At 35.7% G+C, this 27,196-nt stretch overlaps 2 protein-coding genes across 7 annotated transcripts in view; one reads left to right on the plus strand and one right to left on the minus strand.

The window, feature by feature from the left end:
• The window catches only part of SLC35A5 (solute carrier family 35 member A5), a 28,654-nt gene extending 27,925 nt beyond the window's left edge, over positions 1 to 729 (minus strand). For 2 of the 6 annotated variants that reach the window (XM_054713981.1, XM_054713980.1), the window contains exon 1: positions 442 to 715. The gene's annotated coding sequence lies outside the window, so the exon portion shown is untranslated. Of the gene's footprint in view, positions 1 to 441 lie in introns of all 6 variants that reach the window. The other 4 variants (XM_054713985.1, XM_054713982.1, XM_054713987.1 and 1 more) reach the window with 4 other exon arrangements.
• On the plus strand, positions 9 to 27,196 carry ATG3 (autophagy related 3). Its single transcript, XM_008146595.3, has 12 exons — positions 9 to 459; positions 3,161 to 3,202; positions 7,707 to 7,756; positions 11,855 to 11,925; positions 13,782 to 13,889; positions 18,173 to 18,222; positions 20,033 to 20,114; positions 21,759 to 21,793; positions 22,025 to 22,180; positions 22,925 to 23,052; positions 25,257 to 25,325; positions 26,928 to 27,196. The coding sequence occupies exons 1-12, from the start codon at positions 388 to 390 to the stop codon at positions 27,007 to 27,009; spliced, it is 945 nt and encodes a 314-aa protein (XP_008144817.2). The 5' UTR covers positions 9 to 387; the 3' UTR covers positions 27,010 to 27,196.

Consider the following 27,196-nt stretch of genomic DNA (forward strand, 5'->3'; position numbering starts at 1 on the left):
TGAGAAAAGGAAGGGGAAGCCGGAAGGGGCGCGAATGAAGCCGAGGGAAGAAGAGAGTTCCTGAGGGCAGGGGTGCGCGTGCGCCCGCTCTCCCCCCACCCCGCAACACACCCCTCGGCCCTGCCGCCCTCCCTCGAGGCCAGGTGACAGCCGGGCCCGGTCCGCCACTCGCTGCCTGGGGCGCAGGAGCGCGCGCCCCGTCCGCGCGCGGCGCCAGCCGCCCCTCCCCCGCGTCCCGTCCGTCCCGTCGCGTCCCGTCCCCTCGGGTGCCGTCGGCCGCGTGCCAATGCACGTCGGTGGCCGCGGGGACATTTTCTGACTCCTGGTCCCTGTCCCGGCTGCCCTTCCCCACCCCGTCGCGGGGCCGGCCGCTACCCCGGCCCCAGGATGCAGAATATGATTAACACAGTGAAGGGAAAGGCACTGGAAGTGGCTGAGTACCTGACCCCGGTCCTCAAGGTAAGCCGGGCCGGTCTCGCCAGGGGCTGTCAGGCACACGCTCAACTCTGCAGGCGCCCAGGACCGGGCTCCGGGGGGGAGTCACCGTGCTCTCCGCCCGGGAAAGGTGTAGGAAGGGGGGGCACCGGAAAAGGTGCATCCCCCACCTGTGGTCTCCGCCGCTGTTTCCTAGGGCTTTCCGGCTCCGCGGGTAAACTTGGAGCGACGCGCTGTGCACACTCGCGTCGCCCTTCACCCGTCAGAACGCAGCGCGTCGGGGAACGTCGGGTGGCGAGGTAGTCCGAAGCCAAGTCTCTGAGACCGTTCAACCCAGCATCGGCAGTCCTTTGAACTTTCTAAACAAAGATTTTGCTTATCTTTTTTTTAAAAAAATGAAATCGATGCTTGGTACTAAAATGACAACATGTCACGTTTTCTCTAGGTGTGACTCTTTTGTATAATTCAGAGGTTGAAATAACCAGTGGTGATTGAGAACCCAACCTGTTAGATTTCAAAAGGAACAAGGTGAATTTGCAACATCATCAGTACCAGCGAACCCAGCTAACAGGCAAAACCTCCCTTTCCCAGGTTTTTTTTTTTTTAAAGTAGCAGAAACTAGTTGTTCATCTTGGACTTCAGTGATACGAAGGAGCAGCTTTGCCCCTCCTAGATATATAACTGACTTTACATGGGCAATGCATCATTTTTAAAGTAAAAATTGTGACACATTAGCTATTACAGGAGAGACGGATGGGTTTTCTTATTTTCAAAGGTAAATTTCTAGAAGTGTATTCAAGTTTTTATTATATAATTATTTTAGAGTAAAGTTTGTTATTGCAACTTTATTTTTCCTTTCTGAATAGAGCAATTATAGTGGTTGAATAGCGAGTTCTTATTTAATGTGTTGTTGTTTTTTTTTAACCTTTCAACTAAAATTTTACAAATCTTGGTGTGGGGATGAAGTATCCATGGAAATGGTTCTCTTTATTCAGGAAGCTATTCTGGTACACTTAAGAAGAATAGTGGACAGCTTTACTTTGCTCCTTTTCCCAGGGCAAAGGGAAATGTTAGTTCTATATTCTTTTTATATCTATTTGTGAGGCTGATTTTAAAATGATATTTAGTTAGACCAAGTTAAAAAAAGAGAAGTTTATAAATGAGAATTTCAACTCCTGCTATGCTTATATTTGTTTACTGTGAAACCCATCTTAATTGAGATTATTCAGTCAATTTGAATTTGAAAACCATCTTGACAGTTGAATCATAATTATTTTGCATATTATGTCATCTTTTCAGAAATCTGTCTACCTAGGATACAGCATTTAAATAATACATGATTGTTACAACTTTTTAGTTTCAGGGAGAGGGGAGTAAAAGAAAAAGACCTTCAAAATTAAATATAAAACTGCTATTTTGTTGGCCAGTTGTATTTTATTGATCGTATAACAGAATTGTGTTTTAGGAAATCATTTTACTTGTTCACCAAACTGTTAAGGAAGTGTTAGCTTGTCAGTATGTATTTTTAGTAATAAAGAAAGCAGAATTAATGGTCCTCTCTTTGCCCCTCCCTGTGCAAACTTGTTGGTTTACAGAGAAAATACTTACAGTTTCCTACCAGACATAGGAAAGCAAGGAAAAAAAAACACAAAACACCTAAATCCCTGGGAAAGAAAGAATTATTTTTCCTAGTAGGTAAAAATTAAGAAAATCCATGGTTTGAAAGACATAAGTACAGTAAATGCCAAAGTCTTTACAGTGGTCTTCAAGCCTCTTGGTAGAAGGCCCCTATCGACTTATCTACCTACTACTCTATCCTTTGCTCACTTTTGCTTAAGCCAGTCTGACCCATTTTTGTTACTCCATCAAGCCCTCTCTTGCTCAGGTTTTGCATTTGCCTTTCCCTCTGCCTGAAACGCTCTTCACCCAGACAGCCTTGTGGCTGGTTCCTTTCCTAAGGTCTCTGTTCAGTGGTTACCTATCAGTGAAGTCTTTGTTCGCTGACCATCTCTGACCTCTCCTTACACCCCTCTCCTTACACCCTGGACCAGTCCATTTTCCTCTCTGCCTCATTTTTCTTCATGGTATTCATTACCATTTGGCTTTTGTCTCTCCACTAGAGAGTTTAAAGGTCTTATGAGGACAAAGATGAGTTTGCTCTATTTTATTTACTCCTATACCCCCATTAACTCAAATAGTGCACATAGTTATTCAGTTAATATTTGTTGAATGAATAATGTTCCTAAATGAATCTTTGCATTTCTTCAGACTCTACCACAAAGTCTTACATATAACTTAAAAACTTAGAAATATTTGGTAGATAACATCCTTGCTTTAGCGAAGAGAATATTGCATTAGTACCTTGGAGATGAAAATAATGGGAAAGTATTAAATGACTTACAACTTATAGGTTTGGTTTCTAATATTATTCCATTTAAATGAAATGTTGGCTGAATTGTGGGATGTCTAAACATCTTTAAGACATTTTTACTGTTCTGTAAAATAAAGATATTTGTGATTTCCCCAAATTACTGTTTTGAAATTATTTTCACGTCAGTTTTCTCCACTAGACATATATATTCCTTGAGGTCAGGTACCAGTGATATATTCCTTTTTTGTAAGTGCTCAATTGCCTAGAAGACTGCCAGGCAAACAGTTGCACAAAAACATTTTTAACTTGAAAGTGAAAGTAGTATAATACTGTTATTCTTTTTGCTCACTTTAGGAATCAAAGTTTAAGGAAACAGGTGTTATCACCCCAGAAGAGGTGAGTGTTGAAGATATTCTGAAGCTATGATATTTTACAATTATATTAAATTGGGTGGCTTTTTTACTATTAAGAAAAAAAATATTTAACTTTAATTTAGATTTGAGTAAAAGTAGATTCTGTTGACTGTATTAGCAATTTTATAGGGTTTTCTGCTTCCCATAGAAGATGCAACTTCCCTCTTGATTTGCCACTTCTCATATTTCTCTGTAGTTCCTCTTTATTTGGAAGTGAGGGTGGAACAGGGAACGGAAAAGATTCCTGTCGTCACTTACCCTTCACTCCTATTTGTGCTGTATTGAGCAGTGCACTCTGTGGCCTTTGTTGTCGCGCCTTTGTCTAACCAAACATGAGTTTTCATGACTTTCCATTTGGAAACTTTGGCTCACTGCTTGGATATTAAGTTTTCTCTCAGTACTTAGCTTAAACATTTTATTTCTACATATTTAACCAGGATTTTTTCTCACATTCTTTCACTTTTTCTCCCAACAAGTAATACTAACTCTGCTTAATGCTGAAACTGATGGCTGTTTTATAGGCCGGTGGAGTTTTATTGAACTTTTAATGAAGAATTATGTTCGAAAGAGTCATTTTACTTGCTCACCAAATCTGTATAATAAGAGTGTTCTCTTTCCTTTAGGCAGTTATTTTTGTCATCCTTAGCGGAATGAATACTGACCTAAAAGTCCTTTTAGACTCCAGTTTTATGAATGGTTATGATTGCATCAGACTTATTTTTTTAATCTTAATAAATGGCAAAGAATTTATTGAGCTTCATTTTTAACTCTCATTAAAAGTACCACTAATGGGCAATAGACTTAATCATTGTTTTGAGAGAAACTTTTTGAAATAAACCTTGTTTTATGATTGGTTATTGCTGTAAATTGCAAGACCTCAAGCTAGAGAATTAACTGATTTTTCAGTTTTCATTTGGGATGGAATTTCTTCAGTGCCAAATCCTTGTGAGTTCTAAGAATGATGATCTTTTATCTAAAATTGTCTTTATTTTTAGTGAAGACACATAGTGGTGTGGAAAGAAACTAGGAGATCTGCCTTCCAGACCAATTTCTCTAATTTCTCCTATTCTGACTCGGACAACTCAATTAAGCTAACCAGGCACAGGCCTCATGTTTCCTTATTTATAAAATGAGGGGTCATGGCTAGACGTTTTCTGACAGCCCCATTCTACCTTAGGCATCATGAGTTCAATATCTTGAATGCCAAATAAAACTAAATTTGATGTTAAGAATCTTAATGTTCTTGTCCAACAAAGGTGTAATTTAGACAAGACTCTTGAAACTAAGTCTCTGAAATCAAGAGCAGAGATGAAAGTATGCTATTCTTTTTGGGCTCTTTGGTTTTATCTCCTCTATGTGAAGATGACTAATTACTGAATGGATGAGTTAGAGATCCATATCATTAGTTATTAGATAGAGTTAAGCTATTTTAAAATAACTACTAATCCTAGATTGAATAACTGTTAGACTTAATTGTATCATGAAGTGGGTAATACTAGGTGTACCAGTTAATAATAGCGGATTTTGTAATCAAAGAAAACACGATAATTTCAAGAGAAACATCAAAAGTGCTTTATTCAAAGTAATGTCCACACTAGCTACACATTTCCCCATCTTTCAGGTAATTTGTGGATACCATCCCAATAGAACTTTCCTTGTTTTGAGGCAAACCATTCAGAGACCCAATTTTCCACTTCCTCGTATGTTTTGAAGTGCTGCTCAGAAAGTGTGTGCCATCGATCGGAACAAGTGGTAATCTGAAGGAGCAAGGTCTGGTGAATACAGCGGGTGGGTTAATACTTCCCAGGCAAGATCTTTTAATGTGTCTTTAACTGGTTTTGAGGTGTGTGATGGTGCATCATCATGAAGCAATATTACTTTGTTGTGCCTTCTGGAACATTCTGGTTGTGGTTCAAATTGGTTATTTGTTGTCGGTAGTGATCAGTATAATGATTTCACCTGGTTTTAGAAGCTCATAATTTTTCTCCAAGTTGTTTTTAAGTTTGACACGCATCTTCATCCAATAATGCTTGTAATGGTTGGTCTTCAAACTTTTTCGGTTGACCTGGACGTTCTTTGTCTTTCACATCAAAATCATCACTTTTAAAACGTTTAAACCAGCGTTCACAAGTATCTTGAGATGGAGCATGTTCACCATAAGCTTCCCAAAGTATTCAGCAGCACTTTTCTTCAAAATAAAGTAATGAATTAGAATTTCCCGCAAATGCTCTTTTTTTGGCACAAAATTCAACATTTTTAAGTGTAAAAATATCTATGATGTTAACACCTTCAGCAAATTTGACATGAAGTTTTGAAGATTGTTGTCAATACAACAAAATAGCATACATATCAAATCGCCTATATATCAACATATGTGTAACTCCATCTATTGAAAAAAATCCGCATTATTAACCGGTACACCTAGTAAATTTTCCCCTTTTTAAAAAAATACAAGGCATAACTAGCCCAGCTGGGTCCCAACCACATAATGCTGAATTGGGTTAGAGCATAATTATTGGGTTGAGTTAAATTAGAATGACTCTAGAGGAGGAAAATGAGAACACATAATTTGTTTTAGATAAATACTATACTGCGTTTTTTGTTTTCTCTCACTATTTCTAGGCTTCTGGCTGTCAGCCTCCAGATATCTTTCTGTTTTCATTGAGAGATGTGGAAGTCTTGTGTTTAAAAGAGGGTCAGGCATTATCCAATATAGTATTGTTTATTAAAAATACTTTAATGTACAACGTGTGTGTGACTTGATTGAATATAGTAATAAAGAGCAGCTTCAAAAATAAAGTTGCTCACCAAAACGTTAATATTGATTCAATCTTGTTGGGCGTTATTCAGTGTTATATAATATTTAGTCACTAAGAAAGCTACTGGAAAAATGTTGAAAATTTAGAAGTTTGAGTTTTTGTCTTACATTTTATTTCACTTGAACATATGAAACATTTAATAATGGCCATTGCTAGTGAGGGCAAATGTACATATGTATTAATTATCAGTACAATTCTGTGTTCTTTTATAGTTTTCCTTACCTTCTAGTGTTTATGTTAGTTTTTTTAATAGATGCTACCGGAGTTACCATGGAATAAAAATTAGAGCCTTGTGACATCAAGGCAGTATCATTAAAGAAGTTTTTAAATTTTTTAATTCTTTGTTTTGCTTGCATTTTGTTAAATTAATACTCTTGTGATGGTGCTAAATTAGTTTCTGATAGCTAGTGTTAAATGCAGCATCTAGTCGAAATGACCCAAAATGCTGAAAACCTGGGGAAGAGAGTATTGTTTTCATTTGGGTTTTTGTCTTTGCTTGATCAGTTTAAGTAATAAAAAGGATTCTTTGAAATAAAAGAACAAACATTTGTAAAGGTGAAATAAAAGAACATAAACAGTTGCTGTTGGGAATACAATGCTAAATCTTGTTATTGTGTCTTTTTGGAAAATTACTCTCAGAATGCTTATTTTATAGAGCTTTACTCAAATAAAATACAGTATTATATACAGACTGACTTTTCTCAGAAAGACATTAGAAAATTAAAGACATTGCAATTTGTTGCTGTGTAATAAACCCATGAAAAATACATGATTTTAAGTTAGAGTTGTTGTGAAATAGTAATTGGGAAAGTATGTGTGCATATTGTTTGAGTTGGGACACTGCAATTATGCTTAACAGACTTTGATTTTCTGCTTTCGAGAATAAACAAGATTTCTGTCTTGTAGGAAGAGCAGTTCATGTATAATAGAAATTCTCAAAAGATTAAACTTCTTCTTCCTGAGTCTGGTTTTTATTTTTTGGGGGGAAAAAAGAAATAATAAACAAAAACTCGTTCAATGTTCAATCTGCCCAGAAAGTCCAAAGTTTGTTAGAGAATTCAATTTCTTAATTGTCTAGGTGTTTTCTAAGTCAGTCCAAAAGCTTCTAACATTCCCCCATTATTTGGCACTCTTGTTAATATTCCTTTAAGACTGTGAAAAAGCTTTCAAAATTGGCTGTTACCTTAACTTAAGAAAACAGAGAGAGAGAAAGAAATGTGATGTAAAAACTATTCTTACATCAGACATGTATCTATTTAGCAATTTTTTTCAAGATCTTCTTTGACTTTTCAGCCACTAGGAAGAATCTCTCTATATTTTATTTCTCTATAAAATGATTTTTGACATTTTGAATCCTATGTCAACTTTATACATTTCATGATATGTATGCCTTTGGCATTGAATCCAGTGATAAAAATGGATTAAAATAATAGCATTCAGTGTTTTTTTATTCCAAAATTAAACTTATTGGTGCTAAAAAATTTTCAGTTTTAATAATAATAAAAATCTTCAGGCTGGTAGAGCAGATTTGGTGCTGTTTGTATTTAAATTGATTATTGGGCATCAAGAATACACAAGATTATCACTTTGGTATTTTGCCAACTTACATTCAGTAATGTTCAATTTTTCTTTTTCCCTTTTTTCATATTCCTTCTAAATCCTTAATAGTTTGTGGCAGCTGGAGATCACTTAGTTCACCACTGTCCAACATGGCAATGGTAAGTAATCTTGGGTGGAGAATATAAAATTAATAAAGGTATGACTTCATAACTATGGCAGTTTGAAAAATTGGTTAGGACATGAAAATTGGAATGACCAGCCTAATCCTCTTTAATAGATTTTTCTATTAAACGGTTCTCCGTGATTCGAAAGTAAAGGAAGGAAAATTGGGCATTACACCTCTTTTGTTTTGCTCTGTTAGCACAAAACATGGGTATTTTTGAGATAAATGCCTTCACTTCCTTTACTAGGATTCCATTTCTTTTTTTTATTTTTTTTTATTTTATTGATTTTTCACAGAGAGGAAGGGAGGGGAATAGAGAGTCAGAAACATCGATGAGAGAGAGACATCGATCAGCTGCCTCCTGCACACCCCCACCGGGGGATGTGCCCACAACCAATGTACATGCCTTGACCGGAATCAAACTTGGGACCTTCCAGTCCGCAGACCGACGCTCTATCCACCGAGCCAAACCGGTTTCGGCTCCATTTCTTTATAGTGCTTTTAAAAAATCATGTTCAAGAGATTATAAATTTGATCAGCTCATTTTTTCATATTAATGGGTATTTATTGCATATTTCTATAACATTCATTAATGCAGAGATTTTGCAGTCTTATGTTCTTTAACTATATGACCTTTTATTAAAGTTCAAAAGTATGCTTCCGTTTTAGGAATTAACTCAAAAGTTTAAAACTTTCATATCGACTAATGTCTTCATTGAAAATCTGCTGGTAATAGACTTTAAAAATGTTTTATTTTCTTTATTAACTTTTCTCTTTATAAAAGTAGTTTAAGCAACTTAGCTGATCTCATAACATATATTTTAAATATTCTGAATAATAGTAGAATGTGTTTTAAAAAATGCAGTTTTATTACTTTTAAGTACTCATGGTAAAACCACCAGACAGTTCCTGAAAATGTGATCTCAATACTGGCAGAATTATGTAATTGTTCTAGAAATATTTGCAGTTATTATTTAGTTTAGATATACAAGTTAACTTACTATAGCCTTTTTTTCTTTCAATGACACTTTTTCAATTATAGTTGAAAGGCACAGTTTTGATTTGGGAGAAGTGTTTCTAGAACCAACCAGGTTCTAATTGATAAATTTTCCTAATATCTAAAGAGCTTAAAGAATTACAATATGTGCTCTTCTCTTCCCCTTAATTTTTATATTTAACACATACCCCCCACAGTTGTTACTGCTTATTATCAACTAAAGGCCCGGCACACGAAATCCATGCACGGGTAGGGTCCCTAGGCCTGGCCTGGCCTGTGATCAGAGCCTATCTTCCCTGGCAGCCGGCCCCACCCCCAGCTGTCGCTGCTGCAGGTTGCCCTCTGTGTGTGGGGTGACTGGCGGGGTGATTGGGGCCCTGGCACCACCCATGTCCTCCACCACCCACCCCTGGTTCCCAGTTCCCCATCAGGCAATCGGAGCCTTTCAGCTGGGGGAGGGGGAGAACCAAGAAGTTGGCAGCCCCGTCTCCCGCCACCTGTGTCAGAGCCTGTGTCCGCCACCACCCACCCCCGGTTCCCAGTTCTCCATTGGGTGATCAGAGCCTGCAGGCTGGGGCACCTCCTGCATTGAGCGTCTGCCCCCTGGTGGTCAGTGCATGTCATAGCCAAGTAGTCGTTCTGCTGTCCAGTCAATCTGCATATTACACTTTTATATATATAGATTGCTCTTTATCTTTTAGAGCATTATTTCTTAAGTATCAAAGCCAAAGTGTCAGATTTATTTATTTTTATGTCCTTGTCTTTCCTATATGTATTTCTGTTCATATTTAAAAGTGAGTTAATATCATAGAATCTCTCTGATTTAGTAAGATTGGTTGAATTTTTTCCCCCCACTCTATGTTAAATTGTAAGTTAAAACTATATTTACCTAGGTCTGGTCTATATGTTATATATTTTAAAAAGTTAAATAGGTATATAAGGTTTAAAACAATATTCATTTTGTCAACTAATTTAGGATCTTCAATATGATAACACATTTTCTTTTTCAGGTTTCTTTATTATAGTCCTTAATTATCTAATTTAGACATGTGATATATAGTATTGTTATAGGGATTATATATATGTACAGGATCTTCTTTAGCTGGTGGTGGTTTATAGTTATACTTTATGAATTGCAATGATTGAAATAATTTCATTTAACTTAGAACTTAATTTTACCCCACTCCAATGTCCACACTTCCAGCTGAACTTCTGAGGCCAAAGGAACAATTTATTTTAAATCAGTGTTTAAAACAATATTTTCTTGCTATATATACTTTCATGTCTGTAGGTGTCATCATGACTTTATTATATAATCTTCTCTCAGAACTTCAGGCAGTGTCATGGCATTGTTGAATTTGACTTTTGGGAAAGGTCCAAGGGTGCCTAGATAGCTACCTAGCTTTATTTTGTGCTTAAATAGATGGTTTGAGCTTTAGACTGAAGCTTGAGAAAGAACAAGCAGGACTCCAAATTTATGCTCATGTGATTGTGATAGACATCATATATTATCTCAGCTCGGGCCAATTCCAGTAAAAGATTCTTTGACCCACATGAGATTCTTTGAGCAAATTCTTAATGAGATATTCCAGAGAGTAGCACTTGAAAAATCAGAAATGACCTACAGAGGGCGTAGTGTTTAAAAGTAGGAGCCTTGGACTCAGTTGGCTCTTCCACTTTCTGGTTTTATAACTGTGGGCAATCTTCTTTAAGCTCTTGTTTACTTACCTATAAAAAGGGGATATTAATGTTACCCACCTCTTAGGGTTCTGAGGATTAAATAAAAATAATTCATGTTAGCCTTGGCCCGGTGGCTCATTTGATTGCAATGTTGTCCCTTATACCAAAAGGTTGCAGGTTCGATTCCCAATCAGAGCACATACCTAGGTTGCGGGTTCAAATCCTAGTTGGTCTGCATATGGGAGGCAAACAATCGATGTTTATCTCGCACATGGATGTTTCTCTCTCTTACTCTCTCTTTCTCTCAAATCAATAAAAACATATACTTGGGTGAATATAAAAAATATGCATGTTAGAGTTCTAAATCCTATATTTAATAAGCACTCAGTACAAGTTTTTTGTTTTCAGTGATTCAAAGTATCTTTTATATCTTAGTTCCAATTTTAATAGTGTGGTAGGAACAGAGATCTTGCTAACCACCTACTTTGTTATGTAATGTCATGCAACTATTTTTCAGCCTCTTGGTCTCAAGATGAGCAGTACTTTAGGATTAAAAATCTGAATGAGATTATACTCACTAAAAACAGCATTTTTTTTTTTAATATATTTTATTGATTTTTTACAGAGAAGAAGGGAGAGGGATAGAGAGTTAGAAACATCAATGAGAGAATCATCAATCAGCTGCCTCCTGCACACTCCCTACTAGGTATGTGCCCGCAACCAAGGTACATGCCCTTGACCGGAATCGAACCTGGGACCCTTCAGTCCGCAGGCTGACGCTCTATCCCCTGAGCCAAACCAGTTAGGGCAGCATTTTCTTTTTATTCAGAGGCAAACATAATAGTCATTCTATATTATTTTGTATTTTTTATCTAATATTTAATCTAAATTCTCTTAGGTCTGTTGTTCGTATCTCTTAGTACATCTACACTAATAAAAGAGTAAGATGCAAATTGACCGTACCTTCGTGATACCCACCAGCCAATCAGGAGTGAGTATGCAAATTAACCCAACAAAGATGGTGGGTTAATTTGCACACACATGTGCCGAGTGGCTGGAGGTGTTTCGCACCGCCCCGGCCACTCTGGGCCTCTGGGCAGCATGGGAAGGCAGCAGAAAGGTGGCTCCGGGCCGGAGCGAAAAGGCAGCTCCGGCTGGAGCGAAGGCGGTGCCCGCAGTCAGGGGAAGGAAGGCCATTCTTGCATGAATCTTCATGCATTGGGCCTCTAGTTTAATTTATAATAATGCTATGTTCTTTGATGCTCTCATGTATATCACTTTAATGGTGTCCTTCCTAAAACAGTTTTTTCAGGGGTGTGGATTGTGTAGTTTTGAGATTTACATGTGATATCTTCTTTCTTTGCCTTTAAAATTTTATTTTATTTTGTATTTTGATGCTTCTCACTCTTTTTAAAGGGCTACAGGGGAAGAATTGAAAGTGAAGGCATACCTACCACCAGGCAAACAATTTTTGGTCACCAAAAATGGTAAGAATTATGTTGCATTTATTAGTAAATTTTGCAGTTATATATTTTTTATAAAAACACCTTATGATCTTAATTTGTGCTCAAAGCTGTACGTACAGCTGATTTCAGACAAATTTGGAAATTGAATGAAGCTCTGGGTTTTCTATTGCTGAGGTATTTTTTTTCCTTACCTAATGTTCATCTTCTTTCTTTTTTGTTATTTTTACCCAAAATGTCTAGTTTTAAGATAGGGAGGAAAAGGGCCCTAATCAGAGTTGGACTTCTAATTAAATTATTTTTTAAGTTGATTTCACAATATTTTTAGCTATTTAACTTTGATCCTCTTTAGATTTAAATTTTTTATGGAAGATGAAATTGATACTAACTTGGACATCTAAAAGCTCAAAGCTAGAGATTTTATTATCCACTAGAGGCCTGGTGCACAGATTTGTGCACCAGTGGGATCCCTCGGCCTGGCCTGTGGGGATTGGGCCAAAACCGGCTCTCCAACATCCCCCAAAGGGTCCTGGATTGTGAGAGGGCACAGACCAGGCCAAGGGACCCCACCATGCACAATTGGGGCCGGAGAAGGACTGTGGAGGGCTCCAGGGAGTGTCCGGCCCGTCTTGCCCAGGCCCAATCGGCTGGACCCCAGCAGCAAGCTAACCTACTGGTTGGAGCATCTGCCCTCTGGTGGTCAGTGCGCTTCATAGCTACTGGTTGAACAGTCGCTTAGGCTTTTATATATATAGATAATGTCATTGAAATGTCATTGAAAATAATGTCATATTTTGCCTATAGGTACAAAATATGTTTTTGAAACAGATAGCATTTTATTTATAAAGTTAATTTGAAAACAACACCAAGTTATAATCCCTCTCATCATATAATAATAAATTGATTTTCATCCTAATTTACTCATAGGAAGGGCAAAATATGTATAAAATATCAGTTTCTTCTTTCCTACAGCATAGTTTTATTAGAATTAATAATTTATATACTGCTTGTTTAAAAAAATCAGGGTATTTATAGCAATTTGTTGACCATACATCATGATTTTGCCATATAATTATTTAATTTTAGGCATTTATGTATAATAATACCTGTTAATTGAAACATTTGATAAAGGAAACTCAATACCAATATTGTACAATAGAGTAACATTTAGCAGTGAATTTTATACTGGTTTGCTCATGAATAGCTGGAGGTCACCTCTACCACCTCTGAGAATGACAGGTGGTCCCTTCATGTTCTGAGAGTAAAGCTATTAAAATAATTATTATTCATTAGCCTGAAGTTGAATAATGTCATCTCTGGCTTCAGTTTGCAGTTTTCACAGACCATTAGGGTAGCGAATTTATAGAACACTCCCAGTAGAGCCTTTCTACTTGTCTTCTAAAAATAAGCTATTTAGCCCTGGCTGGTGTGGCTCAGTGATAAAGCGTCAGGCTGAGCACCAAAGGGTCTTGAGTTTGATTTCTGGTCAATGGTATGTACCTGGGTTGCAGGTTTGTTCCTGGCCCCAGTCAGGGATGCGTGCCAGAGGCAACCAATCAATGTGTCTCTCTCATATTGATGTTTCTCTCTCTCTCTCTCCCTCCCTCCTTTCCACTCTATAAAAATCAATGGAAAAAATATCTTCAGGTGAGGACTAACAACAACAAAAGCTACTTAGGGAAAGATAAATGTGGTCAAATAATTTTGGTGTCTGTAGGGTGAATATAATTCTTTAATCATTTTCATTAGAGGAGAGCTGTAATATTCCCTTAATATTTTGGTGGCAAAACTATATTTTATGGTATAAACTTTATCTTTTTAAAAATGGATTTATAGGAAGCAGTTTATGTGCTTCTAATTGTATTTGCCATTTTTTATAGTGCCATGTTACAAGCGGTGCAAGCAGATGGAATATTCAGATGAATTGGAAGCTATCATTGAAGAGGATGATGGTGATGGAGGATGGGTAGATACTTACCATAACACAGGTAAGAGGTAAATAGAATGGCATACATATGATTTAAATTTTAAAAAACTATTTTATAATCTTTTATAACAGTTCTGATTTAAAATAAAGAAGAGCATATATAAGGCACAGTAGGCTTACCAGAAAAGAAGCAGGGAGGACAAATTAGAAAAAAATCCTCCTGAAGTATACCATATTTCTATAGTACTGCTACTTCATTAGCAATTTGAAAATACCCGTATCAACGTCTTTATTTCTAAAGAAAGGAAGAAAGCCAATTAAAAATACTAAGTATGCGGCCCTGGCCGGATAGTTTATTTGGTTAGAGCAGTGGTCGGCAAACTCATTAGTCAACAGAGCCAAATAGCAACAGTACAACGATTGAAATTTCTTTTGAGAGCCAAATTTTTTAAACTTAATCTTCTTCTAACACCACTTCTTCAGAATAGACTCGCCCAGGCCGTGGTATTTTGTGGAAGAGCCACACTCAAGAGGCCAAAGAGCCGAATGTGGCTTGTGAGCCACAGTTTGCCGACCACTGGGTTAGAGCATCATCCTAATACACCAAGGTTGCTGGTTTGATCCTGGGTTAGGGCACATACAAGAATCAACCAATGAGTGCATAGATGGGTGGAGCAGTGGATGGTGTTTCTCTCTTCCTCCCTCCCTCCCCTTCCTTCCCTTTCCTTTCCTCTCTAAAATTAATAAATTAAAAAAAGAAAGAAAGACTGAATATGCATACTACTTTACTTTGAATCCCTTATTTGCATGTCATTCCATTGCTGGATGATGAGTTTTATGACAGGAACCATACTCATACTTACTTTATACCTGGCATTTAAAAGTATTTAATAATAATTTTTTTAATGACTACTAAGAGGTTTGTAAAGACCATGAAGGTATAGATTCATTGTTAAATCCTCAATATCTACATAGTATCTGATACAGAAGTTATTCAATAAATTTTTGTTAAAGGATTTGACTAAATTTAAGCCATTCATAAGTGTTTGCTTACATAAGTTGTTTGGAATTCTGAATATGATTTTTTTATTCCAAGTCCTAAAAACTTACTTTGCCACTATATTTACATTAACTATGTAAATGCATATTATGTGCTGCTATAGCTAACTACCATTTATGACTTAGTTTTACTGAAGAAAGTATGTTCTGAGTTTAAATCTAGAATACTAAAAATAAGTTTTCTCCCTGTAAGCCCTGGAGAGTAGGAGGCATATCAAAAGTAGTGGTAGAGCAGGGTTCCTCAACTTTAGCACTGTTACTGTTTTGGGCTGGGTAGTTCTTTGTTGCAGCATTTTCTGTATAATGCAGAATGTTTAGCAGTATCTCTGGGCTGTACCCACTAGATGCCAGTAGAATTCTTTCAGTTGTGACAACCAAAAATGCCTCCAGGCATTGCCATATATACCATGAAGGGCAAAATTGCTGCCCTTAAATTGAGATCCACTGCAATAGACAGGCTGGGTAATCTGCCCAGGAAGAAGAACCTTGGTATGTCAGTTTGTCCTTTACTCTGGATAAGGGACCTGCCATCTGTTTATTCATGGTGATAATAGGCACAGATTCAGAACGTGGGCTCCTTGATTTGAAACTCACTTGTTTCTTAATGAGTTGAATGTTATGTCAAAACCTAAAGAAAATAGCAAATTTTTAAGCTAATTTCAAAATCATTCTCTTTTGCCCATTTATTTATTTTCCATCATTTCCAAAATTATTCAGCTGTTCTGCTTTAGTTTTCCCCTGACTGGGCAGCACATCCATAGGAAATTGTCTGTTGACTGACTATAGCCATTGGTTATAGCACTATGTTTCTGTTGTAAAGTTAATGAGTTATTCTGTTTTATAGTTGTATTTTATTCCTTAACCCCTATCCCAAATATTTATGTGCATATTTACAAAAGCCATCATTACAGAGATAAGTTTGTATCAATATGATTGGATTGACAAAAATGTATTACAGAAAATTGACAACTAAAAGAAAATGGTTGCCTTGCTGATGGGGACAAGTAACATTTTCATATATGGAAAACAACTTAGTATTCTACTGCAGTTAATTTGATATACATAACAAATTATAACTAATTAGTAGTCCTTCTCACGAATCCATACACCTGTAGCTCTCTGCAGGGCCTGGCCGCACCGCGCCCGCTGCCCAGAGGCCTATCCGCGGCTGGGCACAGAACGCTTGGCTCGTCACCGGGGCGACGACACAAGCATTCCCCACTCCCCCTCCGCCTGTTCCGTGCCAGCTGCCCAGAGGCCCTCCGCAGCCAGGGTGGAATGATGCTTGCCTCGTCGCCATGGCAACGCGAAGCAAACATTCCGCCAGCCCGCTCACCCTGCCCACTCTCAGCAATCACATCCTCCCCCTCCGCGCCCCCCCCCCCCCACTCAGGCAGGCCTGAGAGAACTGGGCGCTGTCATCTTGTGGCTATGGGCGCCGCCATCTTTGTGACGGAGTGATGGTTAATTTGCATATTACCCTTTTATTAGATAGGATGTGTATGAGAGATAACTTTAGAATTTCAGGGTTAAGCTATGTTCTGATTTGATTAAAACAATGCTTCTATTGACTCACAAGGTCCAGGTGCCTGGTTCCTTCTCATCGCAGATTTTTTTTTGCTTCATCTGTGCCTCACTTCTTTCAGGTTTCTTTGATTTGTCTTAGCCCTTATATTAGTCATGGTTCTCCAGAAAAACAGAATCAACAGAATGTGGATATGGATAGAGAAAATAGATTGTAGCTATAGGTATAGATAGATTTATTTTTAAGAATTGGTTTATGTGATTGTGGGAGTTTGCAAGTCTGAAGTTTATAGGGCAGGCTTGCCAGCAGGCTGAAGATCCTGGTAAGGGTTGTTTGCTACAGCTTGAGTCTAAAGGCAGTTTGGAGGTGGAATTCCTTCAATTATTGGATGAGGCCTACTCACATTATGGAGGATAGTGATCTGCTTGATTCAAAGTCTACTGATTTAAATGTTAATAATATCTAAAAAATAACCTGCATGGCCACATTTAAACTGGTGTTTGAAAAAATACCTGGACACAGTAACCTAGCCAAGTTGATCTAAAATTAACCATCACAACCCTTGAGAGTATTATCCTCATTAGAATCACTGGACTTTTTTGCCAAAATACCTACTTTTAGAAGAGTGATTTAATGAGATACTATATCATATTTAGACTGGTTGAAGAAGTTTATTTTCTTTGTTTCTGTATACTGGATTCAGTGAATTGTTTTATAATGCCAATACAATATGTTAAGATTTGTTTTTTACTGTTATGAAGTAATCATACCTATTATATAGTACTTTTTAGAAAAAAATGAGGTAAAAGCTCTATGCTAGAGTGAATTGTGGCATTTTTCATTTGTGAAAGTGAATCATCTTTTTGGTTTTGACATACTGAACAGATACATCAAGATTTTAGAAGATTAACAAAAGAGCAAAGCATATTTTTTAATGTAGAGTTTTTTTTCTTTACTATTTTCATCCTTTTTGAACTATTTAAGTGAGAACACTGACATATATTTTGAATTAGAAATACTCTTTAGCTGACTTGTTGTTCCGTTATATGCTTAATGCCACCTTTATTGAGACAAATAGGTTCTGAGGTAATTGTTTAGTCATGTGCAGTGGATGGACCTTTGAACCAAAAGTCAGAATGTGTGGATTTGAATTCCAATATCTCACTTAACTGGCTGTGAGATTCAAGCAAGTTATTTTACCTGTCTAGAGACTTTATTTCTTTGTAGGGAGAAATTATTACCCTAATTAGCACACAGGACAGTATAAGGATTAAATAAGATGTGGAAACAGTAAAACAGAAAGCCCTGCATAAATGTGATATAGTATTAGTACTTCTGGATTCCTAGATTTCTGAAACAAATGGCATAGTAATATAACTAATACCTTGTTGAGAAAATTCCAATGCAGGTTTCAGTAAAATGTAAATGTGCATCCTATAGTCTCTTAATCTACTCATTTTTTGAGGATGAATATGTATTTTGATAGCGATTCATAAGCAAATTAAATGAATAGTAAATGAGGGATGATAAAATAGGATAATTCATAGTAAAATATCAAATTGGTATTCTTTTATTTTAAAAATTTGAGAAGTACCTTTGGGATTATTTATTTCTATTAGAATTCATTCATAAAATTGTTGCTAATATTGGCTTCTTATTTTGGAGAAGTTATCAGAATTTAAGTAATTTTAAGTGTTTTTATATTGCTTAAATCAGAAAAATGTTTACAACTTAAATATTTTATGCATAATTTTAAACAGGTATTACAGGAATAACCGAAGCAGTTAAGGAGATTACACTGGAAAGCAAGGTACTTGTTAATTAGATATGTTTCCAAATTCAATGACCTAGTTTTACATATATATATATATATATATATATATATATAAAGATTACTCATATCATTTTTTCAAACTGATTATTATCAAGCTCTTTTATATCCTAACCCCCCCCCCACCTTTTTGTGTATCAACATATCAAAACACTACTGTTTCCCAGTGTTTCTCTTCTTTTCCTTAATCTGTCATATGGTTAAGAGAAACATTTTTTGAAATTATAACTAGTAAAAACTAATGTTTACTAATTGAGAAGCCTTCTAAGCTACTTTAAAAGAAATAGCTTTTTATTTTTAGGTATAAATACCAAATGTTCTGTAAATGGAGACTTTTGAAGTAGTTTATTGCTAATTAGTAGTAATGCTATGGTTTAAATTTTTTAGTTTAAACATTATCTTAAGCAATTTACTAATTATATCATTTTTTCTTAGTTTACGGCTAATGAGTGTATTTTTGCTAAGTCCAGTTTCGGAGAGAATAGACAGAATAATTGTACTCCTTTTTTCCTTATGAAACATTCAACCAGTTACTAGTTTAAGATATTCTTCTTTGCATGTTCTTGTCATTTGAATCGTTTGGGATTTTTAACTGGGGCTTAACAAAGTGTTAGAGACTAAAACAAGTTTAATTCTTTTTCAGTGCACAATTTTATGCTTGCTGGAAATTCACTTCTATATTTGCTTAGGGTTCAGTTCATTGGAATTTGTACTTTTTGGAGAATTTGGATGACTAAGGAGAAACAACAGCTTTGCTGCGTCAAAAGAGATCGTCTTATTTACTCCAGCCATTAGTGTATATGCTTCAGATTTGGGGAATGATAAATGGTAGAGTAGTTTGGATGACATTGTTTTGATAGGTTTATGGGAATTCTTTCAAGTATTTTTAATAAATGCAGTAGTGGTTAATATGGTACTTGCTATGCCACTTAACATATTTATGTCGTACTATACCGGGTGAGGATCATCCTGCCCGAGGGCCTTGAAATCCTTTGGTCTGGCCCTGCCAAGACATTAGGGGTGAATTAAAGTTTCCCTTAATGATCAGTTTGCCAGATGTTGGCTCATCAAATAATTACCCAGATACTTTCTTCTGTGTTTCACGTTTTTGGTTTAATAATGACATACTGGTATATGATCTAAGTTTCCAGTGATAAATAAAATCATCCCTAATTGAAATTGTAAATTAGGTAAAAACTAGAGGGCCATCTTTTTTACTTCAGAATTTTAGAATATTAATTTGTGAAAATGATAAATGTATAGGCTTGTCTTTGGCTAGCATTATTCTTTTTAGTGCTAATATAGTTAAGAAATTGAACTGAAATCCTATGTGTTGTAATAGTTGTAATTGATTAATTCAGCCAGTATGTTCATAAATTAGAATATATTGTTTGATTTATAATAATAAATATAACATATAAGTATATTGTGATTTATAAATGTATAACTTTTTGTCCTTTAAATTATGTGTTTAAGTTAATATAACTTTTAACTGATTTTCTAATACTAATGAATTGGTTAACTAAAAACAACTGGCAACTATTTTTAAATGGTTAACTTAGATGACTCATGGTGCTTTTATAATGCTTTTTATATTTTTCACAGCCGTTAGCACAACACTTTTAATGATTGTTTTTTGGGTTTGTCATCTCACTGGAGGAGTTTCTTAAGGATAAGAACTGTCTTATCACTCTTATTTTCACTGGTTAGCACTGTACTGGCATATGAGTGCTTGGCATTAGAACTAATGAACATATTTAAGTGACTTTAAATATAATTAATTTCAAAGGATAGTATAAAACTCCAAGATTGCTCAGCATTATGTGAGGAGGAGGAAGAGGAAGATGAAGGAGAACCTGCAGATATGGAAGGTATCTGTGTTCCAGATTTGCTTTCATTACACTAGAATATTGATTTGGGAATATTTGTAATTTATGTGGATTAAGAACTCTGCTCCATTGAGTTCTGAATTTTAACATGATTCAGCAAATTTTTATTGAGTAATATATTATCTATGTATCAGATACTTTTTGGTGCTGGAGATAAAGCAATAAACAAACAAAAACAATACATAAGCAAATCATTTACTGTATGTATTAGATGGTCATAAGTGTTAGGGAGAAAAATAAAGGGGAGAATAAGAGAGTCTTAAGGGTGGGATGAATGTTGTAATTTTTAAATAGGTTGATGAAGAAAAATCTCATTGAGAATATGCCTTTTGAGTAAAGCCTTGTAGGAAGTAAGTGAACAAGTTATTTGGATATCTGAGGAGGAGTGCAAAGGTTCTGAAGTGGGAGCATGTGTGGCTTATCAAATACTCATTTGAGGAGGCTCCTATGTTCAGAGAGAAGTGAGGGGAGAGTCAGAGAGGTAACCTGGGGGCAGATCAGGTAGTCCTGCCTTTAACTCAGAAGTGAGATGAGAAACCAGTGGGGGGCTTTTCAAAGTAGAGGAGTGACTTAGAATGAGCTTTAACACTTTAATAGAATGTGACTGCAGTGTTGAGAATAGACTGAAGGGGGTATAGGATAACTAGAAGGAGGGGGATAGGATAACAGGAGGCTGTTTTGATCATCTAAACAAAACACTCAAGTGGCAACATTGGAAATGATGAGAAACAGAATTCTGGACATATTGAAGGGTCGGAGGGAGTGCAAAAGGATTTGTTGCTAGAATGAATGTGGCATGAGCAAGACAGAATAGTCAAGTGTTTTTGACCTGTCCATCTGGAGTGATGTCATTAACTGAGATGGGGAAAACTTGACTGAATAGCTTTGGAGTGGGAGTTGGGAGCTTGGTTTTGGACATGTGATATTTGTGATGTCCCCTAGCCATTCATTTGAACCATAAATTAAACAATTAGGTATACAGGTCTGTAGTCATGGAATAAATATGGGAGTCATCAACATTTAAAGCCATTGAGATTAGTGAAATAAACCATCAACGAGTAAGTGTAGATAGAGAAGGTCCAAAAACTGACTCTTCGTTACTGTAGAGTTTTGGCGTTCTTTTGTATTGTTTTTTAAATAGTCCAGATGATGAAGAGGAACAAGCATAGGAGTTAGTGAAGGAAAAATAAGGTAAGAGCAAAGCCCGAAAAATAGAGTATCTTAGAAGCCGAGGGAGATCAATTAAGATGAAAACCGGGACTATACTGGATTCAGCAAAGTAAAAGTCACTGGTGACTGCAATGAGCACGTTTTTTGCAATTATATAAATAGCCTTGTGTATGCTATGGAGTCCATGAGGACTTAACAGTTTTATTATGCCAGTTGGTATTAATAACTATAGCACAGACCAAGCCTTAATATGCTGACTTTTTCTCCAGTCTGGCTCTCTACCAGGTAAAGTTGCTGCTGCTGTAGAAATATGTATAGAATCTCACATATATTTATTCATTATTGTCAGAAACAAAAGCAAAAATCCAATTTTTCATTGATACTCTGAAGTAATATATAATTTGGTTTACAAAATTATTTTGAAATCAATTAATCTTTTGTTGCTTTTTACAACAGAATATGAAGAGAGTGGATTGTTGGAAACAGATGAGGTTTGTAAATTGAGTTTTCTTTAGTTAATTTTTAATGAATAAAGTTAGGGATTAGTGTTTTTATTAATACCTTGATATTTCAAGTAAGTTCTTCAAAGCATATAACATTTTGAGTTTTAAGTTATATCTGCTTTTGAAAAATAAATACATAGGGTGAGAAAAATAGGTTTTCTAAAATGTCACATTCATAGCGATTTTAATGGTTGTAAATTTTTTTTCTATTATTGCCAGGCTACCCTAGACACAAGGAAAATAGTAGAAGCTTGTAAAACTAAAACTGATGCTGGAAGTGAAGATGCTATTTTGCAAACCAGAACATATGACCTTTATATCACTTATGATAAATATTATCAGACACCACGACTATGGTTATTTGGCTATGATGAGGTAAAAAGAAAAACGTATTTTAATGTAAATATTTTAAATTGTTGGATTTAATTTCTTCATCATTAGGTCTATGGATATATATTGTATGTGGCCTTTTAAATTTTAGATATCACTTGTTTTATAATTTTATGGTTAATATTGCACTTGATTCTGACTTTGAAGAAACTATGAATTATTCAATGTGACATCATTCTTACTAAGAATTGAACATAAATAATCTGTTACATATTTATTACTTGGTCCCTGATCTTATTCTTTTTAATTGTGAAGGAAACTGAACTTGGTTTGTTGTAATAAATATTGTTTGGGATTACCCCTGTTGGATAACTAAGCATTTATACAATGACTAGAGGCCTGATGCATGAAATTTGTGCAAGAGTAGGCCTTCCTTTCCCAGCTGCTGGCACCAGCTTCCCTCTGGCACCGAGGACCCGCCCGCCAGGTTGCTTGGCGCCTACACCCATAGGCTCTGAGTGGCCAGGGGGCGTTCTGGGACCCCTGCCGCTCAGGACCTAAGCACGGGCCTACAGGCTAGGAGCGGCCTGGGTCCGGAGGATGTTTCCTGGACACAGGCCACTCAGCGCCCACATATGCAAATTAACCGCCATCTTGTTCGCTCTGATTGGCTGTGGTCGTAGCGGAGGTGGGGTCAATTTGCATGTTTCTCTATTATAAGGTAGGATATTGAATTTTAGGCCTAAAAGTTTTTAAATGATAATTTTAAAACGTTTTTTATGGTTTCAGCAACGGCAGCCTTTAACAGTTGAACACATGTATGAAGACATCAGTCAAGATCATGTGAAGAAAACAGTGACCATTGAAAATCATCCCCATCTCCCACCACCTCCTATGTGTTCAGTTCACCCATGCAGGTCTGTGTGTGTGTGTGTGTGTGTGTGTACTTCATGGATTTATTACTTGGGGAGTTTACAAATGTAGTGCCCTAACAAAATAAAAAAAATTTACTGAATATGCAGATAAAATTTCTTTTGTCTTAGAAATGTTTTAGTGCTTAGTTAAATACATAAGAAAAAGGAAACAAAAACTTTATAAATTTATTTTAAATTCAGTTGATTAGGAATATATTTTTATTTTTTGTATGTGTTTAGGTATCGATCTTGGTGATTTTACTCCTATTTTTATAACTCCATGAATAGTTTGGATGATCCTTTTTATATTAAAAAAATACTATTTAGGCATGGTTTGCTCTGTCATGCTGTATCTTTCTGTGAATATGGAATATAAAATTAACCTTGTGCTTTTTCTAAGTGACCTATTTATCTCCTTTTATTGGTTAGTGAAGGGAGATGTATATGCGGACTTTCTGTTTTCCTTTACTCTTTAGTCAAGAAGTTTTCAGTCCTACCAAATCAAGTACATTTTATAATTTGGGATTTTCTTTATATCAGTGTGTTTTCACAGGATCAAATAAGTGAAGCTGAATCTATACATGATTTGTTCAGAAATTTCCTTAAAAAAAAAAAAGAGGTGTTACATGCCAATTTCTTTGTTGTTTCTAATGGGTAACTTTCACAAAATTATTGAGAAATTCTGGTAACAATAATTTTCAGATGAAAACTCTGATATTCCATTGACTTATTCGATGCAACATTCTAGTTTTCAAAAATTCTTTAATATTTTCTTCTCATTTTTTACAACCTCTTTATTCTCAGACTTTATCCCATAGAAAGTTTGGTTCATTTTTCCAGTTTATATCAAGAAGTATTAATATTGCTCTGAAAGATAATTTATGCATCATTAGTTTTAGTTTTCAATTACTTAATCTAAAAGGCTTTTATTTTTGATTGATTCCTTTTTTGACAGGTTTTAGGGTGGTGCTTATTAAATTTACACTTCTGAGGTGTAAATTTTACCCAATTGGTAAAAGAGATAAGTAATTTAACTGAATTAATTTTATACAATTTTAATAAATAACTACTATATAATGGAATAAAATATAAATATGGCAGAAAATCTTGGGGCCTATAAAATGAGACTTCAAGGGCAATTTAGACCTTGCCATGGGTCGCCCCAGATTATGCCTTCATAGCCTCAGAGTTAATACATTTAATCTCTCATCTTCTAAGTTAAGTGCCTCTGTCATGTAGGTTGTATTCATAAAAATTGAAGCATCATATCTTTAAGCCAGGGTGATATAAAAGATTATTCATTAATTTTGTTCGTTGTCCTTTTCTCAGTTTATGTGCCCAGACAATTTTCTTTTTGTATAGCACAGAAGAAACACCAGTTGCTATGAAAAGATTTGTTGGTAGGACAAAAACTTCAGATAAATATCTATGATAATAAAAGCATAATATGCTAATTAGACTGGATGTCATTTCCGGATGAAGCCGGGGCTGCAGCCTCGGGATGGAGGCAGCTGCTGTGGCTGCAAGGGACAGATCCAGGCAGCTGCCACGGCTGCAAAGGCCTACTCTTGCACAAATTTCATGCATCGGATCTCTAGTTCTCTGTATAAAGACAAAAATACTTCGTAATAGAATCAGATAAATTTTACAGCACAAATGAGGACAAAATATCTAAACTTCTTGACTGACCAGTTAGCTTTTCTTTAATTCAGTTTTGGCTTATTTTCAGCTAAATATTTAAACAGCCAAAATTACAGCATTATAAATATCTCCCCCCCCCCCCCATTTTTTTTTTTTTTTTTTTTTTTTTACTGTTACCATACATGGTTTGATTATTTTTCTTTCTCAGCAGAGAGCCCTTGCTCTACAATTCTGCCCTGGCATGATTTCCCTTTCTCTGGTTTTCTAACTGCCCTCTATCCCCCCTCCCAACCCTCCCAGCCTTCCACCCCCATTATAGGAAAACTAACTGGTACCATTGTGTTCATCTGTGATTACCAGAGCTTTTTAAAATTGCCCCTTCTCCAGTAAAGCTGTCTTCATGACTCAGCCATCTGGCCTGTTGGGGAATAGGAAGAATGTCTTATAATGTAACTGTTATATATTAAAATGGATTCAGTGACAAAAAGGTAGATTTCTTTACAAACAAAAACTCCTATTTTTGTCTAATTGATCTATATTCATAAGATTTGTTTTTTTGCTTTTAGGCATGCTGAGGTGATGAAGAAAATCATTGAGACTGTTGCAGAAGGAGGGGGAGAACTTGGTGTTCATATGTATCCTTACCTGTTTATATGACTAGTGGCAAATTGACTCCTAGGATTTTTTGCGGGGGAGGCAGGGATTGATTTAGTTTAATCTTAATGGCACAGTACCTATAACTTGTTTTAGCTTCTCATATCTGGAAATCTTAATGGGAATATTTAATTTATTTAGAATGTGTTATATTGTGATTATTCTGCCTTGTTCAGTTGATCAGCACATGTCCCTGTGTGTACCAGTTAGGTCTGCCTTGTTACAGAGACTGAATCAAGTTTTCCAAATGCTCTTGTTTATTGAAGAGGCAATGGCTAAGTGTATATGAATATAAAACCATTGCTCTTGATGAAAAAGAAACTCAATGGGCTTAATTTATTGATGAAAGATGAGTAGTCTACTAATTTAGAGGATAATACATGGTTACCTTTTCCCTAAGTATATATCCAATTTAACATGTTATAAAATGTGCTTTCCTCTAAGGTAAAAGTAGAGTTCATTTGTGGCAGTCTGAGGTCTCTCTGAAGCAAAGAATTCAACTTAAATAGATTAAAAAGTAAAGCAATTGAAGCATATTTCAGATATTCTTAAAATATAGTATTTTCATTTACCCCCATTTCTTTTTTTTTCCATTTTTCTACAAGAAGAGTATACCCTTCTTACTATAATTGTCTTCTGACGTTATCAAGATGAATAAATTAAGTAAACTCCCGAATCCTGAAATATGTATATGTGTACCCATAACATGGATTCATCAAAAGCAGCCAAAGTCAGTGGTTTAGATGCAAATAGTTTGAATTAGTTTTGTGCTATATTGATATTAGACATGGTGGTTCATGTCCCTAGGTGTTAGGTATAGATTAAGGGGCATTACTCTCTTGATATTACAGGTAACCTAAGCATTGCAAATAAAGTGCATCCCTCAGAGGTACATGAACCAATTTGATATTGAAACAAATCAAGAACTTTTGGTCCAAACTAAATTTATTCCTGAAATCCTATTATGCATAATTTGAGCATTCATCTCTGTGGCTAGGTAGCAACTTGGAAGACTATATATAATTTAAAATTGAGTCATTAGTTTCCCCAGTATAAATTAAGCTCCTAATGTTTTCCAAGTACAGTGAAGTATAGAAAAAATTCAGGGTTTTATTAAAGATAGTCCAAAATAACAGATTCTATGCCAAATACAGATGCACTAACCTGGAATTGGTTCTGATGGAAGGTTTCCACCTAATTTTTTTTTCTCTTTTGCTTCAGTGCTTTTATATTCTTTAACCCATCTCATTTTCTAACATACTCAAGCAAATTTGTAGACAGTAAAAGAGTCATTTTTAACATGGACAACCTTGTCTTTATTTTTATACCAAAATAATTGGGCTTGTATGAACTCTTACTCAACAAGAATTTTCACATTCAAATATTAAAAGGGAATGGAAAGTTACAGAGAGCCTCATATGGACTAGACACAAGCTTGCATGAGTGAATTTTTTAAATATACTTGATTTAAGATCTTATGTATTTTTTCTGAGAAATTATTGCTTAATAAAATAGATAATTACAATGTTAGCTTAAATCATTGGACTATTTACCAAACTATTTTCCTTAGCCAAAGACCTTAGGTATCTTCTAATTTTCTTGAAATTTGTACAAGCTGTCATTCCAACAATAGAATATGACTACACAAGACATTTCACAATGTAACGAAGAGTTTACAGTTTATCCTAATCATTGGTTCTGATTTTTAAAGAATTAACCCATAGATGTGACCATTGACCCTCTTCACCAATATGTACAATTTCTCTAATAAAGGGACTTATATGTTTATGCATTAAATAAAAAAAGTTCCACTACCAGCCTTATTTGTTTAATAAAAATGAGTGTAAAGAGA

Source organism: Eptesicus fuscus, chromosome 3, assembly GCF_027574615.1.
Source record: "Eptesicus fuscus isolate TK198812 chromosome 3, DD_ASM_mEF_20220401, whole genome shotgun sequence".
Classification (NCBI taxonomy): Eukaryota; Metazoa; Chordata; class Mammalia; order Chiroptera; family Vespertilionidae; genus Eptesicus; species Eptesicus fuscus.